The 20185-nt window shown below is 38.3% G+C and overlaps 1 protein-coding gene across 1 annotated transcript in view; it reads right to left on the reverse strand.

Moving 5' to 3' along the window:
• Positions 1-2871: 2871 nt before the first annotated feature.
• Positions 2872-20185, reverse strand: part of Mtap (methylthioadenosine phosphorylase) — a 42486-nt gene continuing 25172 nt past the window's right edge. Inside the window, exons 5-8 of the mRNA XM_047525331.1 lie at positions 19052-19154; positions 14832-15071; positions 10671-10793; positions 2872-8005 (exon numbers count right to left, since the gene is read on the reverse strand). Coding sequence (XP_047381287.1) covers positions 7967-8005; positions 10671-10793; positions 14832-15071; positions 19052-19154 — 505 coding nt within the window. The 3' untranslated portion in view covers positions 2872-7966. The remainder of the gene's footprint in view (positions 8006-10670; positions 10794-14831; positions 15072-19051; positions 19155-20185) is intronic.

Raw genomic sequence — 20185 nt, forward strand, 5'->3', positions numbered from 1 at the left:
TTCTTGAAGCTGGGTGACAAGTTGGTGTTTATTATACTGTTTTTTTGTACTTCATGTATATTTGAAGTTGACTTTCCTTGGATTCTTGACTCTTAGAACTTGTAAACTCAAGTGAGGTTGCAGAGAGAGCAGCTAATGAATACATCATCACATTCCGATGTGTAGACTTTTAAGACTGAATCATTTGAAAACTGGGGACAGTTTGAAAACATGGACAATTTCCTGTTATCCTCCCTAAATGAAATCATCAACTTTTGTTTATTCTAAAAAAATCTGCTTTGTAACAAAATACTTATGAAATCAGGCACATCTCTCCTTCATTTTATAAACTGAGTTGTGAAATAATGCATTTTGATCTTTGTACTTTTTCAAAAACCATTTCCTCAAGATTCTGTTCTTATGACTGGTGTTCCATTTTCATGAAGTTTAAACTGCTGATTGAGGTAAAACATTTATTGGCTGCTCAATTAGATCATCTGGAGGCTATAACAAAATATCTTGGCTGGGATAACTTACAAACAACAGAAATTTATTGCTCATAATTCTGGAGGAGGAAAGTCCAAGGTCAAGGCAGCAGCAGATTCAGTGTTTGCTGAGGGTCCACTCTGCTTCATAGATGTCTCCTCACATGGTGGAAGGGGCAAACAAGCTCCCTCAGGCTTCTTTCATAAGGGCATTAATTCCATTCATGAGGGAGGCACCCTTGTGACCTAGTCACCTCTTGATACATTGCTCCAGGAATTAAGCTTCCATGTATGAATTTTGGGAAGACAGATACTCAGACTTAGCAACTATTCATTAAGTGTAAGGCATGAAGCCAGACCCTTGGGAGTGGAATCTAAATTAACTTATAGGAGCCTATATTCTCCTTGGAAGACAAATTACATGACAAATTGAGTGAATTTGCCAATTCAAAATTCAATACTCAGAATTTCCAGTTATCTCCATCCTATCTATATATATATATATATTTAAAAACCAATTACACCCTCATTACCCATCAGTTCTGCTAAGGTAAGGAGGGTAGAAATTGGGAAAATTGGAGGAGGGGTCTAGTAACATTAAAGCACCAACATATTCACTTGATGAATAAAGCATATTCATTCCTTCTTGAAACACATAAGGCTTTTGGTTTCTGCCATGCCAGGTCACCAACATCTTTGTCATGAATTGAGCTGTTAACAGAGACATCAGGCTCACAGCCTCCTGAAGCAGGTCCCATATTGCCTCTGGAGTTCTTTATCATTAGGACTATAGTCATAAAATATGAGGGATGAGAAGTTCTTATCTGTATGTAATCATTGTCCCACTCATCTTTTCTCCAATCTGGTAGGGAGCAAGGGAAAAATAGTTACTGCTTGCTCTGTATTACATAGAACAGATCTTGGTATAAGTTTCATAATTTAGTTTGCTTTCTTCCTCTATAGCTAGACTACTGAAGGATACTTCAATGTAAAAGTGAAAAATAAGCTTTGTTCTTCATTGTTTTTTAGCCAAACAGCAATAAATGAAAGTTTGTACATCACATTTTGATGACTGACAGTGTATATATGTATACTGAGGGACATGTTCCCTGCACCAACAGAAATGAAGAAGTCTGTGATACAAATGACATTTTGATGAATGATCAAATACACAGACATGCAGGCAAAGAGGCATTCAGGGAGTAGTTTCATTTCTTTTAAGAACGATATTGGCTTTAAAATGCAGTCAAAAGATTGAGAACAGATAGTTTTTAACATTGTAGTTAAATGGGGAAAACATTTCATTTATCCTAGGGGAGGAATTACTAAGCACAAGACTCAAGTCAGGCAATGCATTAAATAATACATCAGATTTTTACTGAAGGCTAATGTAAGTCATCTTCTTTTCCAGAATTCCTGTTCTTTCAGTTTTCATTATCTAGTCGGGGAGGCAGAATTTGCACACAGTAAACCACATAAAAAAATGGTCCTTGAATGATATGGAATCCAAGTGGTTCGGGAATCAAAAAGGAGGAAATATGTACCATGGGCTGGTCTGAGGGGTTCCTAGAACAGAGTTGAGCTGGAAATGTAAGTATGACTAAAATATCAATATGCTGAAATGTCATAGACTTATACATTTATTTAACAAATATATGTATATAGTACCTCTTTGTCAGCCACTATGCTAAAGAATCTGGGGATACAAAAGTAAACACGACAGACATATCCCCAGCACCAATGAACAACAAATTAGGTTATTCTAATACAGTGTAACAATAATGGAATATGTTGGGTATTTGAGGAGTGCAGAGAAGGGCTAATTTAGTGATTGGGTCAGATAAAGGAGGTGATGGTGGAGCAGAGGACAATCTTCCAGGTGGGAGGACCACAGTTACAAAAGGCCAGAGGCAAGTGCCAGCCTGGCCTGCCCTGAGCTGGAGCCACAGAGTTATGCTGCCAAATACAGCAGCCACTAGACACATGTGGCTGTTCAACATTTAAAATATGGGCAGTGCAACATAAAAAAAAAAAAATGAATTTATCATTTAATTTTAATTAAAAAATTTGAGAACTACTTCAACATATTTAGAATAGCTTAGGTATGCAGATTTACTTTTTCAAAGTGAATTTTTATGGAATTTAAATAGAAAATATTTCTCAAGGAAATTTAGCATCTGAATTGATGTTTTAAGATACATATCTGATTCCAAAGACAGTATTTGAAAAAGAGTAAACTTTGATATTTTTTATATTGATTACATGTTTTCATAATATTTTGGATATATTAGGTAAAATAAACAGTAGTGTTACAATTAATTTCCCTTTGTTTTTTTTTTTTTTTTTTTTTTTTTTTGCTTTTTACACGTGGTTCCTAGAAAATTTTAAATGGCCTATTAGCTCATATTCTACTTCTATTGGACAGTGCTAATCTAGAATGTCATGAGCTGTGGAAGGTGGGAAGAGACAGGAGCAAGTCACAACATTCCAGAATGTGAAGGGTTTCCTAAGCTGTGTGTATTGGGAAGCTGTACATCCAAAATGGTATTGGCTGGAAGTCTGAGTGCCAGGAACTAGCCTCATCATTTGGATTATCAGTGAGTGATTAGGTTCTCACCCTCAGTTCACATTTTACTGGGCGTGTATTATGTGTGCGGGTGGGGGGGGCCGTCAACAAATAAATGAATATAACAAACAAATATTAGAGTATGTTGGCAGGAGTTAAGAGCTATGGGGGAAAAGCAAGCCAGGTGAGTTGCTAAGAGTGCTGGAGGTATGGAGTGAAGGGCACTGCACTCTGCTGAAAATAGGATGGTTAAGGTTGACCCACTAATTTTTGAACAGAGATTGAAAGGAGGTGACATAGAAGAGTTCCAGGTAGAAGGGGCACAGATGAAATACTCTGGTGTTAAAGGAAAGAGAGGGCCCGGGCATGTTCTAAGAAAAGCAAGAAGGTCAGTGGGGATAGCGCAGAGCAAGTTAAAGGGATGGTACTGAGAGGAAATCTGAAATTCAGGGCAAGTGAAGATGACATGGTGATGTATGGGTTACCCTGAAGACTTGGGATTTTGGAGCAGAGAAATGATGTTTTTTCAAAGGACTAATCTGGCTCCTGGGTTGTTATAAGGGCCGAGTGGGAGCAGAAAGACTTGTTAGGTTATTGCAGTGTCAGGTGAGAGATGACAGTGGCTCAGTCTAGGGTGGAGGCAGTGGCTGCAGTAAGGAACAGTGTTTCTTGATAAATGAGGGTTTCAAAGAGAAAGGATGATTCCAAGTTTTGGTCTGGGGACCTGGAAGGATGAAAACTGCCAATTACTGAGATGGAAGAATGCTGGGTAAACAGGTGTAGGGGAGATGCAGCGTGATCATCAAGAACTGGGCCTTGGGATGGACAACCTTAGAACACCAGGGAGATGACTAGGAACCAGCAAAGGAGATTGAGAAGTAGCAAGCAGACAAAAGGAAAAGCAAAATGTGGTGTCCCCAGAAGCCAAGTGAAGAAAGCTTCTCAGGGGAGGGATCCAGCAGGACACTACCTGCAGGATAAGAAGGGTGAAGTCTGAGAATCAGTCATTAGTTTAGTAAAGAGGTGACCTTGAGAATAATTTTGGTGCTGCTGGGCATGGGATATGGCAGAATCCAAATTGGAATGGGCTGAAAAGTGAATTGGAGGCAATAGGAATAGATAACTCTTCAAGGGATTTTATTTCAATAAAAGGCAAAGAGGTGAGATAAAAACCACCTAGAATTCAGGTCGAGAGTTTTAATGACAGCTGGGGGTTTAGTTTAGTGGTAGAATACTTGCCCAGCACACATGGAGCTCTGGGTTCAATCCTTAAAACCATATATGTGATACATTTAATGGGAGAAATAAAGCATAATTTTGTGATGAAATTATCCAATAAAGAGGGGAAAATAGATTATGAAGGCAGAGTTGTCAGTGATGTCCTTGACTGGGTCAGAGGTTTGGGATCTGGTGCATAAGAGGATGATGAAGCAGAAACAGTTATGACAATGGTTCTCAAAGTGGGGTTCCTGGATCAGCAGCATTACCTGGAACTTACCAGAAATGCAAATTATCAGACCCCACCACAGACCTTAGGAGTCAGAAACTCTGAGTTGGGGCCAGGCAACATAATAAGCCCTCCAGGTGATGCTGATGTTTCAAGCTTGAGAAGCACTGTCGTGGATGGTGACAGATGGAAAATAAGAGTTTAGGGGAGGGAGAAAGGGGTCCTTGGAAGTTCTCTCCTGATGTCTCCATTTTGTCAGTGAAGGAGCGGAAAGTGAGGATGGGAGAGGGGTTGAGAGAGCTTAAGCATCTTAAGATATGTGATCAGTTTTTCATTTACACAAATGTTTATTCACTATGTGCTAAGAACAAGGGGAACAGAGGATCCTACACTTAATTAGAAAATAAAAAAGACATGGTCCCTGCCTTTATGGGGCTTACAAAATAGTGAAGAGACAGAAGTTTGTAACTGAATGACTTTTTTTATGACTGAACTTTTTAACACAGGAAGTTTTTACTCAAGGTTTCCTTTTGAATGGTGAGATATATTTTAACCATTACCAATGTGGCATGTCTTTCCCAGTTGCCTCACCCCTTTATTGGTGCTGTTTAGATGGCCAATGTTTCCCTTTAAAGTGCTGTGACCAAAACTGAATACCGTGTTGCAGAATTTAATGCCAACAGAAATTCTACCTTATTTACACAACTGTGATGGAGCCAGCAGTCCTCTAGTCTTCTTTCTTTAAATTGTGTTAACTGAAGGAGTAGATGCAAAGTTTCTGATAGTACAGAAAGGTATGAAGTACTGAACAGGTCTTCTGATTCACTACCTCAGAGTTTACCACTAAGCTTCTTTCCAGAAACCTCCTATGAACATAGAGCAGATCCACATGCTCAAACTGCATACTTATTTTACTTCACACATTTTTCTGATTTACATTTATTTATTACATTGCTCCACACTAGTACATAAAGACACATCTGTTCTTTCTGACAACTGACTGCACATGTACCATCATTTATTTAGAGCAACTCATGCCAAGGAGAATTTTAGCCATTCCCCAGTGCTTGCCTGTTACAATTTCTGAATGCACTTAGGTTAATCTGCAAAATATTTTCAGGTATCAAATATAACACTGCTGATCCAGTTTTTTCATTCTTTTTGGTTAACATTTCACATATTATTTGGGTTGCCATTCTCAAAATCACGAACATCAATGACAAACACAACAGATTATAATGCCAATGAAAATTCTGCTTGAAGCAGATGCAAATCCACCAATTAGTAAGATGTGAAGTCATTAAGCCAGAGCTTTCCAATTGTGCCCATCATCCTTTCAAAATGATCAAAACTGATCATAGTGTTCACTTAATTTAGTATCTTAAAAAAAATAGAGCTGGGGATGCAGTTCAGTGGCAAAGTCCTGAGTAGTTGTATGCCCAGTACTTAAAAAAAAAAAAAAAAAAAAAACAAGGTAAGTAGCACAAGTAGCATAGAAGTGAGAAGTGAGAGGCACTGAGCAACATCCTCAAACATAAGGCAGGAAAATTATACTGGTTTTGTATAAAGGGTGAATGATTAATAACAAAGAAAACCAGAGTTTATTCCATTTGAGAAACTGCTAGAAAAGGCTACTGGACTCAGAAAAGTTCTTTTTCAAGGCAGAGAAAAAATTATTTTCTGAAGGCTGCAATACAAATGTCCACAATGTTTCTGCCTTGACATTCTTGGGTACCTACTAATAATGAGGGATAGTAAGGTATGATCTGTTACAGTGCAGTACACTCATGGGTTGCAGAGCTGGAGAACCCTGGTTCAGATCTGTCATGTTGTCCGTGGACCTCTCTAACCAGAGTTGGAACCACTGTATCAGGGAGTCCAAGTGTCATTATCACATGTAACCCAAAGGGCTCAGTGTCACTGCTGGAGAGTGAATGGTTTCCTTACTGTCTATACTTAGCAGTTTATCATCTTGAAGTTAAAGCAGTTTATCATCTTGAAGTTAAAACCACAGACACAAACACATTAACTTTACACTCTTTAAGCAAAAGACCCTGTATCCCCCATCTTAAGGTATCCTGTAATATATCACATTAAGAAATATTCCTATAAAATCAGTAATATATATACTAGAGTTGCAGCTCAGTGACAGAGTGCTTTCCTAGCACCTGTAAGCACTGGGTTCCATCTCCAGCACCACATAAAAACAAATAAATAAAATAAAGGTATTGTGGCTACCTATAGCAAAAAAAATTTTTCAAAAAAAATCAATAATATAAAATATACAGTAAAAAGATTCTTTTAATTCTATTAAGAAACAAAAATCACCAACTCATGAAAAGTTAACAACTCATAAAGAGTAGAAAAATATTAATTTGAAAATATCAGACACATTATAATGTATTTACTTTTAAAAATAGTTTTAACATTTAGACAATCTCAGAATTAAGCATGTGGCTTTTTTCTGGGAGTTGATGAAAACCCAAGGTGTATGGCAACCAATGGTCCTTTTTCTAACAGAAAAAGAAGTAACTTCCTTAAACAACACTCCTTTTAAATTTTGATTTATTGCCAGAAAGTGTTTAAACCCACTTCTATTTTTCAACTTTATTATTTTACTAACTGTAGAAAAATGTGAAGATACAGAAAGATTCAAAGAAAATTAAAATTATCTAGGATCCCTTTCCCAAATACAATAAAAGATTATGTATACTTCCTTCTGGTCTTTTTACATTTATATAGCATTTTAAAACAAATCTAGTATAGTTAAAATGTTCCCTTTTTCTCCATTTCATAATATACATCGACCATTTCTTTAGAACATTAAATATTACATGAAAACATGATCTTCAGCTGATTGCTTTACAATCTAATTATAACTAAACCATAATTGACCTTCAGTTGTTGGAAATCCAGATTGTTTTGAATACCTGCTATTGTAACAATAACTGTTAAACATCTTTCTTCATACATAGATTCTGTATGTATCTCTGACAATCTTTTAAAGAGAAATTTCTAAGAACACCCAACAAAGTGCATAAATATTTCTAAGCCTTCTGATACATTTTACCAAATTGCCCTCCAAAAAGATTGTACCAATTTACAATACATAGCCAGAGTTCCATTTCTTCCCCATATTCCTTGGCAATGTAGGAAAGTAGGTATTACCCTCAAACCTTTATTGTTGCATATTTAATAGGGGAAGTGAGGTGAGAAAGCTCACTTCTTGGTGTTTTCCCCTAATGTAAGACTGCCCCTACGTTTACTGTTTGTTCGTTTGCTTTCCTCTGTGCTGTCGAGCAGTCTCAGTCTCTAAGGCAGGGTCTCCAGTACGTGCAATGTCCTCCCACATGCTCTTCTTTTGCAGGCAAGGACATAAGAGCTCCTTGTCTTTCCCAAGTTTTTGCTTGTTTTTTGTTTTCCCCTCAAGTTAAGCAAATACCCAAAATGACTGGAAAATCTTCTTTTCTTCTGGGCAGTCATACTATTTTAGTGTCTTGGTAATAAAACAGAAAACTGGGCCATATTCTGAAAGGAAGAAAGCAGGAGGAGGTGACAAGCACTGTAGGCAGAGGTAAGTATGCTAATTAGCTGGAGTGTCTGCTAAAGCTGGGCTTCAAAAACAACAGCAACAGAGTCCTCCAGATTTTGGTTTTTAGATTATTCAGAACATTGTGTGTGTGTATGTGATATTGGGGACTGAATCCATGATCTTGTGCATGCTAGACAAGCGCTCTACCACTGAGTGACATCCCTAGCCCTTTTTATTTTGAGACAGGGTCTGTCTCATTAAATTACTAAGACTGTTCTTGAACTTGCAATCCTTTTGCTTCAACCTCCTGAGTAACTGGGATTACAGGTGTGTTTTATCACTTCTTTTTCCCATAAATGAGGTTAAGAATATTCTGATAGACACATATCCATCCATGTACTAGGACACATTTTATGTTCCAACTTCAGCCTGGATAATTGTTTATGCAACCTCTATCTCTTATTCCTATCTCACTGTTTTTAAAAGAAAAAAATCACTGAAATTTTAATGTGTCTTTATTTCCAAAAGAATAGAATCATCACAAGAAGTCTTTGTGTATCTTTCAAAACCAGTGTTTGACATACAGGCACATCAGTATTTCTGAAATGAATTAGAGAGCAAGTGAATGAATGATATACATTTTAGTGCTTAAAAGACTGAAAATACTACCTAGTTTAGGGACTGTTTGTATGGTGTTCCTTAATGTTTCAGAATGAAGGCCATAATAACTCAATTTTGTCTACAGCAGTAATTTTTCTTTTCTCTCTTTTAACTCTGAAAATCTGAAGATACACTCACCTAGTTTAAAGGTGCATACATATAACAAATTCAGAAGCTTCCAAAAAAACCCCAAAAGTCTTCTGCCATTAAAGCATGTTTTTTACCTAAGAAATTATTTTTCAGTTCAAGAGTCTATGGTGGAGGTGGGGGGTGGTTAGTTGAGAGACACCCCCCCTCCCCAAATCCCACCTCTATCATAGCTGGCAGATAACATGTACTTACAGCAATGAAAAGCTGAATGACATTTCCAACAAACAGACACATGACTGTCACACAAGCTGAGGTTTGGCTGCCCTGCTGCATTATACTGAGATGAATGTAACATTTCAAAATGGAATAAAAAACAAAAAATAAGCCACCTGGCTTAAGTTTAAACCAACGTCACTAACCATAGAATTTATTTTTTGTTTTCCTATTCTTCATAATTAGAATAATAATAAAGGTTTCCTGTATCTTAATTATGATAAAACACTTCATGTAGGAAAGGACTATCATTTATTCATTAAATAACATATACCTGTAATCATATGCCTGCATATGCCTGTAATCCCAGTTACAGCAGAAGGATCCCAAGTTCAAGGTCAGCCCAGCAATTTGGCTAGACCCTGTCTCAAACACACACACAAATTATCTCCTAGGTACACATTACCAAAATCTACAGATGAGTCCTCATAGGGAGGATAATGTATTTTAACACTCTTGCCTGGGCCAGTCCTACAAGCCGAGACATCTTAGTGACAGTGGTGTGCTAGAACTTGCTTGTACCAGCTTGCAAGAGCCATTTCCCAACTTCTCAGTGGCTTCACACTGGCAACTTCACATGGGCTGTCCTAGAGTATTTATACTATATAAATCAGCAAACAACACGAGTATCCTCATCACAGTAAAACTGTAGCTCTCATTTCTTGAACTGCTAGGTGGTAATCCAGGTAGGCAGGGCTCTATCAACCTTCATACACTCTCTCAGCTTGTCATAAGACCAAAGAATGTAGGTGTGCGCTAGGACACCTTGAGATAGAGACCTCTTTTTTTTTTTTTCAATTAACTTTTTTATTTGTTCTAATTAGTTGTACAAGACAGTAGAATGCATTTATACATTTTGATAGATCATGCATAAATGGTGCATAATTTCTCATTTTTCTGACTGTACATATTGTAGGATCACATCAGTCATGTAGCCATATATGTACATGAGGTAATAATGTCTGTTTCACTCTATTATCCTTCCTACTCCCATACCCCTCCCACTCCCTTCACTTCCCTCTACTTAAGGATACAGCCCTTTTAGATAATAAGGAAATGCAATAACTGAACAATTTGAGGCATCATGTACTTTTAAGGTGGTTTAAATTATATTCTGGGAGCTAATACCAGAGTTGGAAAGCTATCAATCTGAAACCAGTTTCACGTTTATCATTAATGACTATTAGTCTGATGCAACACTGCGTCACATATTCCCTGACGCCATTTTGGTATTGCTATGTCATTTTTGGTTTTGAAGGCTTGCCAACACATTGCGTGAATCTACCAAAGAGAAAATAGCTTTGAAAACAATGTAAGCCATCACAAAGAAAGCACTGTCAGTCTCTAAAGAAAGACTTAGTAATAGACTGCAACACAATGTGAATAATCTGGTACACAAGATAATAAACTCTCCCCACCTCAGCTTCCAACGGTCTTGGTCTTGCATTATTAGTCAGAAAATATGATTGTTCAGTTTCACAAGTGATTGGTATGGTAGTAAATGGCATAAAAACTTGTTTAAAAAATTCAAGATTGCATAAAATACATAGGGAAATGAACCCAGTGTGAAATGCAAGTGAGAAGACAATGTCTAAGGTATCTGGAAGTGTGTGCTTGCAGCTGGCTAAGGACACTTACCTTCAGGTTATGGAGTGTTTCTGACCATTCCATGGATCCTATCTGAGGTATGGCAGTGAGGAGTAAACTTTTAGCTTTGTTGGCATTTTCTTTCAGGGTCTTTAAAACCCGGTCCACTGAAACCTAGAGAAACAACAGCATAGGATGTTAACTGAATTTACAAGTTCACTGCTGTTCACAGAATATTTCTCTGAGTTCTACCCTTGCTATGGTGTGAATGTGTGTGTCCCTCCCAAATTCCATCTGTTGAAAACTAATCCCCAATGTGAGGGTGCTAGGAGGTGGGTCTTTAAGTTGTGAAGATAAAGCCCTCATGAAAGAGACTAGAGATCACAGAGAGTGCCCTCCCAGCTTTCGAGGGTAAGTGAAAAGTGAGACGGCTATGAGGAGGCAAGCCCTCACCAAACACCCAACTGGCCAGTGCCTTGACCCTGGGCTTCCTAACCTCTAGAACAGTGAAAGAAAAACTTGTCTATAAGTTACCCAGTCTGAGATTTTCTGTTATAGAAGCTTGAACAGAATAAGAAGCCTGACCGGTAAAATCTGTTTACATCAAGTTCAATCCCCTACACAAACACTGCATTTATCAAGATGATTTTAGTCTTAGGTGAGAGGTCTTGGAGGAAAAAAAAAAAACAAACAAAAAACGCATTAACAATTTTCAATATGGTATCTGAAAAAATATTTCAGATGTATAATGGACTAGGATGATCTGAAAACAAGGTTCTGTTTTCTCCATGTCCATAGTAAAATGAATTCCACTCTTAAAATGGTGGCTACATTGGATAATCAAATGTAAAATAAGTACTATCTCTTTAGAAAGGTGTTCTAAAACTACTAAAGAAAAAATTATAGAATCAAAGAATCAAAGTATCACTACTGATGACCACTGTAATGAATTAATGGTTTGGCTGCTAACATCACAAACTAACCAAAACAAACCAAAACCTCCCTACTTATCATGGGATTCTAGGAAAACAAACAAAAAACCTAATAAAGACACCTGAATCTGATTAAATTTCTAGATCTAGCTATCAATTTTCAGAAAATACAGAGGGTAGAGAAACCTGTTACTCCAAGAGGAAGCTTTCCAAAAATTCAGACTGTGAGAAACTCAATAGGACAAGGGTCTTGGTTTTGAAACTTAATAGGAAAAAAAAATTCTTTATGACATTGAATGAGAAACTTGAGTTTTGCCTGGATATATTAAGGAATTATTGCTGTAGTATGATAATAATAGTGATTATATTAGATAATTCCTGAAATGCTTCTGGATTAAAATTATGGAGGAGAATGCAGATGAAATGTGACTGGACATAAGTTGAGAGGATAGTGGTTAGAGCTGGACATCGGGACTCATGGATGTTCATACTATTGTCTACTTTTGTATTATAACTGAAATTAGATTATACCTTTCTGTTTCATGTCCAGATTGTTCCCACAAACACTGAGGAATATTTAGGGGGAAAAAAACCAAAACTAACAAACCAAAAAAAAAACCCCAAACCATGGAAACCATAGCAGAGGGAAATTTCCAGTACCAAGCAACACAAAGCCGTGGATAGCTGGGTATTTGCCAAGAACATGTAAAGGCATGGTTTTAGCTGAGTCATTAAATGCAGGTATATGAAGCACCCAAGAGATTACCTTATTTTTAATCATCCCCATACTCTTCCTGTGAATGATATATCTATATAGACTCTGACCTCTCTTTTTGTTTCTGCTGTGAGGTTTCCCCCAAACGCCCTTCCTACTGACTAGCTCCCTAGAAAAATTTAACCATCTCTTCAAGGTCCAGCTAAAACCTCAAGTTAGGTTCTATGCAAACGTTCCCCTGATACTACTCCCCCTGCCCAACTCCATCACGGCTTCCCCCTTATGAGCCAGTACTGTACTAGTTGTTCTATACAGATCACTTGGTTTAATCCTCTCAGTAGTCCTGCAAGGTCAGAATTGTAACTAAACAACTCCAACCACTCACTCCTATCCCCTGGCTTCATTCTGCACAGCAGTTAACAGGTTCAATAACTTGTCTAGTGTCATAGGTAAATGAAGCAACTAGACTTGAAGGTGGGTTCAGGCAACTCTAAAACCTTCTTGCCATACCAGGTGGCAAGTCTGGCTTAAAGCACACGACACACAAGGCCAGCTGAGTTGGTGCCACCTTTGTGTGTCTTCCTTGTGGCATTTAACATTATTTGTCTTTATGCCTACCACTTAGAGAGTTCAGGTTCTCTGCTTTTGAATGAAGTAGCTCTGACTGACTGCTTTCCAACTCTTATCTGAGCTGCTAAAGGAAATCACTTCTACTTCTGCAAAGGATACATGCTGAGCAGAAAGTCACAGGCAGGAAGCAAACTCCTCTTAGGGAGCCAGCTGCAAGGGCTGAAGTTGCCTATTAATTGGATGCATCATCTCAACATTAAGAAACTGGGTCACCCTTAGGTTACAAAGCTCCCAGCCAGATAGTATGGTGGGACTTGAAGTCAGTATTTGCAAATATGTATAAAAGGTATTGTAGTACTTAGCAATACTGCATTACACTGAGGTGCCAGGATGAGGCATTCATGTAAAACCAAGACCCTGTGTTTATCTATCTATGCCCCCAAGCACCACACACATGGACAGGCATGGCAAGAGTAGCTAACCCTTTTTGTTTGTTTTAAATCTGAAATTGGATGGTAAAACAAGCAACTCTCTGAGATGTGATAAGGTCTTCTTTGGAGGTGTCATCCCCTTCCTTTGAAGTTGATGTGTGCAGTTTTGTCCCTTTCTCTATTTTATTTATATTCTGGTATTAGAGATGGAACCCAGGGGTTCTTTACCACTGAGCCCTTTTTGTTTTTCATTTTGGGATAGAGGCTTGCTAAATTGCTGAGGCTGGCCTTGAACTTGTGATCCTCCTGCTTCAATATCCTGAGTTGCTGGGAATGCAGGCATGTACTCCTGCGCCTGGCCCCTTCTCTATTTTAAACTGAGATAAATGAAAGAAAAATGCTCTCTCAGGAATGGGAAAAGAGGGAAGAGATTATTAAAAGATACTTAAGAGGCTTATCATTAACATACAATGTTTGGACTGCTAGGGATCCTTATTTGACTAAACTGCTAAAAATCTTGAGATCAGAAGGAAAATACAAGCAGTCTAAATATCTTATTATATCAAGAAACTAGTAACAGTAGTGTGGCTCTTTTTCAAAAATTAAAAAAAAAAAGATGCCATTTTAGAAACCTATTCAGGTCAAAAAGAGAGTGGGGTGGGAGAAGTGGGACAGGACATATGTATAACACAAGACTTGCCAGGGCTGGTACCTGTGGAAGTCGAGATGTGGGTTCCATAGATGTTTAGTTTCCCCACAATAAAAATGCTTGTTTTGGAAGCTTCAAATTCTAGTGGAACCTGCTATCTTCCCTGCCTCAAGCCCTCTGTGATCTTGCATCCAGAAGGCTCACACCATCTGTGGGCCTGCCCTATCTTGCTGCCATATCCTTCCTCTACATCATGTCCTTTTTTTTTATTCCACATCATACTTAAACGGGGATGGTTTTCAGACTTCAGATAAGTCGTTTGATCAACTGGAACAGGACTCCTGTATCTCAACACATTATTTTTTCATAACCCCTGATTTTCTTACACTGGCTTGCTCAAATGTCTACCTTCCCAAAAGAATGCTAGCTTTCTAAGAATTTGTCGGTCAGTTGTCACACTCAAGTGCTGAGCACAGCATCCGTCCATGGCACATTAAACAGATGAATAGGGACTTAGGGATACACAATCTTAGTAGGAAGAGGTAATTGTTTTTCCCCACTTGAAAACAAATAAAAGAGGCATAATACAAGAAAATTATGATCACAACACACCTTTATCCTTCAAATAAGGCCCAATTCTTATTGTGATTCCCAGCAGATCTACATGCCTACAATGAATGTACTGTTTACTCTTGATTCCTGGACAAAAGTGTCTTTTGTTTTTCTGTGAAGATCTTTGTTCTTATCTTCTAATGGGAACTACAGAACATACCTCATAATACCTAATAATAACTTTAAATCTTGTAGAAAGGCACTCACACACACACCACACACAAAATAGTTAAGACACTTTCTCAAAGGCTCTTGGTACCTAGAAACCCATGCTGCGCATGTTCAGAAAAGAATTCCACCTACTGCTTCCTCGTGCTCCTTCCAGCAATCATAATCTGTTGCCATGGCGATGCCTGCATAGCAAATTCCAGCCTCCTTAGCAAGAACCACCTCTGGAACTGTGGTCATATTGATCACGTCTGCCCCCCAGGTGCGGAACATGAAGCTTTCTGCCCGGGAGCTAAAACGAGGTCCCTCGATTGTGACTATCGTCCCCTTTGAGTGACATCGGAGTCCTAGCTTCTTAGCAGTTTCTATGAGGACCTAGAAAAAAGGACCACAAACTGAAAACATACAAACATATGTATGACTTATAATTTTATTTCTTCCCTGATGTTTAGCAAATTACTTATTTAAAATAGATTTTTCATTAGAATGCCCTTGGAGAGAATCTCAAAGACCACAGAATGGGGTCTCCTACCCTACTCATTTATGTAGTCCTCTGTTCTCCCAGTCCCTTGCATACATAGCTCAACACTGCAGGAACAGATAAAATTTCTGTATGTACCAGAAATTTGCTTACCTGCTTTAATCTCATTTACATCTTAACAACTTTAAGAATCTAAGCTGGGTTGTGAATTTGGACTCGGGTCTTAACTCTTGACCTCTCAGGGTAAGCTAAGGTGCCTCCTTGTCATGCACACCTCCTCAGAGTTGTGCTGAGTTCTATTTCCTAAGCTCCTGAGGAGTAACTACACATGTTTTTTTATGCAGAAACTGTAGGCTTTAGTACACTCTTTGCTTTGAGTTAGAAAGTCATTTCTCTGTTGCCTGTTGCTGCTCTAAGGTATATGGTATACAGATTTTTTTCCATCCAGCAATAAATTTGTCTTGATATTCCTTTAGTGGCGAGGGCCATACAAGGGTTTTAGAAACATTAAAAATTTTGATCATTTAGTTCAGTTTTTTAATAATGAATGTCTATCTTTAGGGTATTAATTTCATTTATTTTTAGCCTTTTTTTTTTAACATTCCCTTTTAAAAAAAAATTAGCCTCTTCAACTTAGCTGTTAACCTACTAAAGCACTGGTAAAAGTCACTTAACTTCATGCCTTAGTATTCCCGTCTGTAATATGGGAATAACAGTGCTATATAACTCAGAGATATCATGAGGACTAAATAAGCTAAGGTATATGGTTGCACAGAATTGTCCCAGGAACACTGTAAACACTACACAAAGGCTAAACTGGTCTTCCAATGATTATTAATACCAGCAACTTTTACGTGTTTGCCATATGAATGGCAAAGATTCCTTGGATATTGGATATATAAAATGGAGGAATTCAAAAGTCAAAAGAAGACTCTAATCTAGGCCCAAGTTTTATCTGCACAAGGCTGAACTCTATAAGCAAATTCATCTATTTCCTTACACATAATTCACATTATGCCATGGAAAAGGGAAAAAACATTTTAACAGGAGCCTTGGCAACTCCCAATTTGGAATCACGATAAGCAATCAACAATGAACGCTTAATGCTATACTGTGCTTATCTTACAAATGCTGAAAATATGTTTAATCTAACCTTTCTCCCACACAATACAGGTTATAAATTCAAGGGTTCAAGTCCTTACTTCCCCTTCCCCAAACCCAGGCTTGCCTTCATTAAGTGTCTTTAAAGAATAATAGAGCTATGTGTCTTGGCTAAACTTCACAGTGTTTTTGGACATGTGTTAACATCACAGCTACTATGTCCCACTGGTCAGTGAAACCGAAGTCCTCATCATGGCTCTAAGAGTTCAGAACCATGATCATAAGGAGGAAAAGGAGACTCCTGGATGTAGGGTGGCCAAAGTGACAGGCCCGGGGCCTTGCTGCTGAACTAGGACTTTGCATACCCAGGAGAACAGATAACACCATCCTAAGGAAGTGGGAAAATAACCACAGGGCCAAACTCAGTTCTAAGGCTGACTTCATTTTCTTGTCTTGAGTAATCAAAATAGAGCTACTGAAACCACCACAACCCTCACAAAGGGGCTGGCATTATTAGATCACCAAATAAAAATGTGTTAGAACATTTTTATCTTCTGAAATGACTACAAGTGACATCATTTTCAGAATGGGTAACGTGTGTACATGGTCCAAACCAAAATAGTGTGGAGAGAATTTCTCTCACCCTGACTTAGGAATCAGGTCACCTGCCCTCCAAGGGAAACCCCTGTTACAAGTTTCCGGTTAAATTTCTAAAAATACTCATCTCTTTATGTATACACAAATTTTTAACACCAGTGGTAGGCTATGGCACAACCATCGAGCACCTTGTTGCCACTTGCCAATTCATTGTGACAATCCTTCCTGATGAGAATGGGAAAGATCGTGCTGGGTTGAAAATGATAATTACCAAGTGGCAGAATCACCCACGTGTGACATTCTTATACAATATTTTAAAATCTCTTTTTGAGTATATAAGAACAAAATAATACTCAGAAGACATTTTTGCCACTTTCTTCAACTGATTTTCCCAGTTGTCTCTCCCTCTTTATGTGGGGCTCTTGGCTTGGCTAATGGAGGCTAAATTAATTCAGTTTCAAGGGAAGCTAAACTGTATTACTGGAGACTATCACCCCATCAACATGTGCTCTATAGAGATCATTAACACTTCTCTACCTGCTTCTACTCTTAGTTCCCTAAGACACTATCTTTTGCCTGGCACCAGATCCCAGGCTGCATGCTAACACACGCACTCACTCCTTTGTCTAGTTCTTTCCAAGATGCCCCCATGTTGAAATGGATGAGAATCTTATCTATACTTCATTTCATCCTGGATAGCAAATTTATTATGTGGACAGATCTGTATTTCAGAGGTAAGACTACTAATATTCTGACCCATTCTGCTGGCAAGCAAGTATTCACAAGTGTGGTGCTCTCTCTGTATTTTTTTTTTTTTAACAAGTAAAAAGTGTATTTCTACAGAAGTCACAGAGAATCATTAAGTTGGACTGAGCAAAAATGCTAAACAAATCCCTTTTTTCTATATGTGGGTAGTAAAATGATCTGAATGACTAATTTGTTTAGGTATTTATATTCTTTAAGTTAATTTATATGGTAGATTTTAAAAGATAATTTGTTTCTGGCAATACTTCTGATCTTTTGGGTTATCCTTGACTTTCAAACCGAGGATTACAAGAAAAGTGACACAGGACCTTTGAGTTGTGAGAGACATTTTTAAAATTCCCCGGGAGCTAAGGTTGTGAGAGTCTCACTTTATGCCATGAATGGCCCCTGTGTGACTGCCATCACATTTCTGAGATTTTACCCTAATGTTGGAGCAGAGCTGGACAATAATAGACAAACTCAGCTCAAAAGCTGAAGATGCCAATCCAAACAGTTTTAGATTATTGATAATAATTTAATTCATAAAACCAGTTACCAATCATTGGATGTCCTGTAACTGACAGGCATGGCTCAAGGCACTTTGTATTAGTTCTTTTGCCCCTCACAGTCCTGGGAAATATGTTATCATTGTCTTCTTTTTACAAATGTGATCACTGAAGTCCAGAGATGTTAAAGAATCTGCCCGATAATACACAGCTGTCAAGCTGAAGAGCAGAGACTTGATGCTAAATAATCTGGCTTCAGGCTATATTTATGTTTTTTTTTTTTTGGTACTGGGGATTGAACCCAGTGGGACTTAACCACTGAGCCACACCTCAACCTTTAAAAATATATTTTTATTTTGATATAGGGTCTTGCTAAATTGTTCAGGGCCTTGTTAAGTTGCTGAGGATGGTTTTGAACTCACAATCCTCCTGCCTCAGCCACCTGAGTTTCACCACTGCACCCAGCTCTAACTATATACTCTTGACTAACACACTGTCCTATACTAAATTATTTAAAAAATATTCTGACAGCAGAAAATAGACACTTTTTCTCTTTTGGTAGTACTAGGGATTGTATGCTGGGCCTTGCACATGGCACATGGCAGTAAAGTGTCCTACCACTGAGCTACAACCCCAGCCTACAAAATAGAAACATATTAAAAAGGTAGGCTGCAGTCGGGTATGGTGGTACATACCTATAATCCCAATGACTCGGAAGCTAGCCTCAGTAGCAAGACCCTGAACAACTAGTGAGAGTCTATCTCAAAATAAAAAATATAAGGGAAACAACTCTTAAATAAAACTTGCACAAAAAGTAAGCTTGAAAGAAGAAGGGAGATCACCTGCTCAGCTAATTTATCTAACTGCAGATGTCACCCCAGGCCCTTCTGACCTTTTCTGGTACACTTTCCTGAAAGTTCACGAACCTCTCTCGTTTTGGGGCAGAACGGCTCAGCCAATGGAATATGGCATACTCCTCTGGCACAGGAATGACATCCATCATAGAAGGTCTGAGGCCTCATGGTGGTCCTATAAAAAAATTAAGTGAAAGGTTAAAAAAAAAAAGCCACCTCTCCATCCTCTGAGGGCTGATAAACCAACAGCATCTAGGTCAACATCCTACTCTTTCACTCTACAATCAACAGCCCCAAATGATGGCAGCAGTTGCTCATAAGGCAGTTTCAGGAGAGCATCTGACTCTTCTGGTTCTGGACAGCTCAACAGGAATGAAAGTGTGACCACTGGGAATGTAGGTACAACTCGGCCACAGGTTCAGGAGGCCAGGTAAACACATAAGAAGTCAAAATGAAAATGTTTCATCATTGGGAATTATAGATCACACAGTGAGCCCTGTATACCCATCACCTAGATTCACCAGATTCCGAATTTTGTCAGACTTGCTAGGTTTGACAAAACCTAAAATTTGTTAGGTTTTTCATGGTTGTAATCCCAGGCTTTCACTTAGACCATGTTCAGATCTCCCTGATAACTTAAAAAAATTTTTTTGTTTAACTGTTGTATTCTTAGTTTCAGTGTACAAACAAGATCCTTACCTTACATTTTGATTGCCATACCTCCGAATTAAGGGTAATTCCCAGACCACTGACCCATTGAATAAAGCAGCTATCTTTCCCCGCATACCGGGATCTGTCTCTTTGCCACCTCATTTAGCTTGCTCCTTTTACCAACTGTAACCAGTTCTCAAGTTTCTTGGTTCAAGTTTTTGGTACAACATTTTTGAATCTACAAGAGGGGTTAAAATTACCCTAAGGTCAAGTCACCCAGAAATTTCTTGCAGAAGTTTTTATAACAAACTACTTTTATTTATTTATTTTTCCATGCTGGGAACTGAACCTAAGGACTTATAGATGCTAGGCAAGTACTGTACTTCTGAGCTATCCCTGGTCCTTTGAGAAAGGAACTCATTAAATTGCTCAGGCTGGCCTCAAATTTCAGATCCTCCTGCCTCCTTATCCTACCCCTCCTGAGTAGCTAGGATGACGGGCATGAGCCACCATGCCTGTCTCAGAACAAACTACCCTTTATTTATGTCCATTAAT

Source organism: Sciurus carolinensis, chromosome 14 (genome assembly GCF_902686445.1).
Source record: "Sciurus carolinensis chromosome 14, mSciCar1.2, whole genome shotgun sequence".
In the NCBI taxonomy this organism is placed as follows: Eukaryota; Metazoa; Chordata; class Mammalia; order Rodentia; family Sciuridae; genus Sciurus; species Sciurus carolinensis.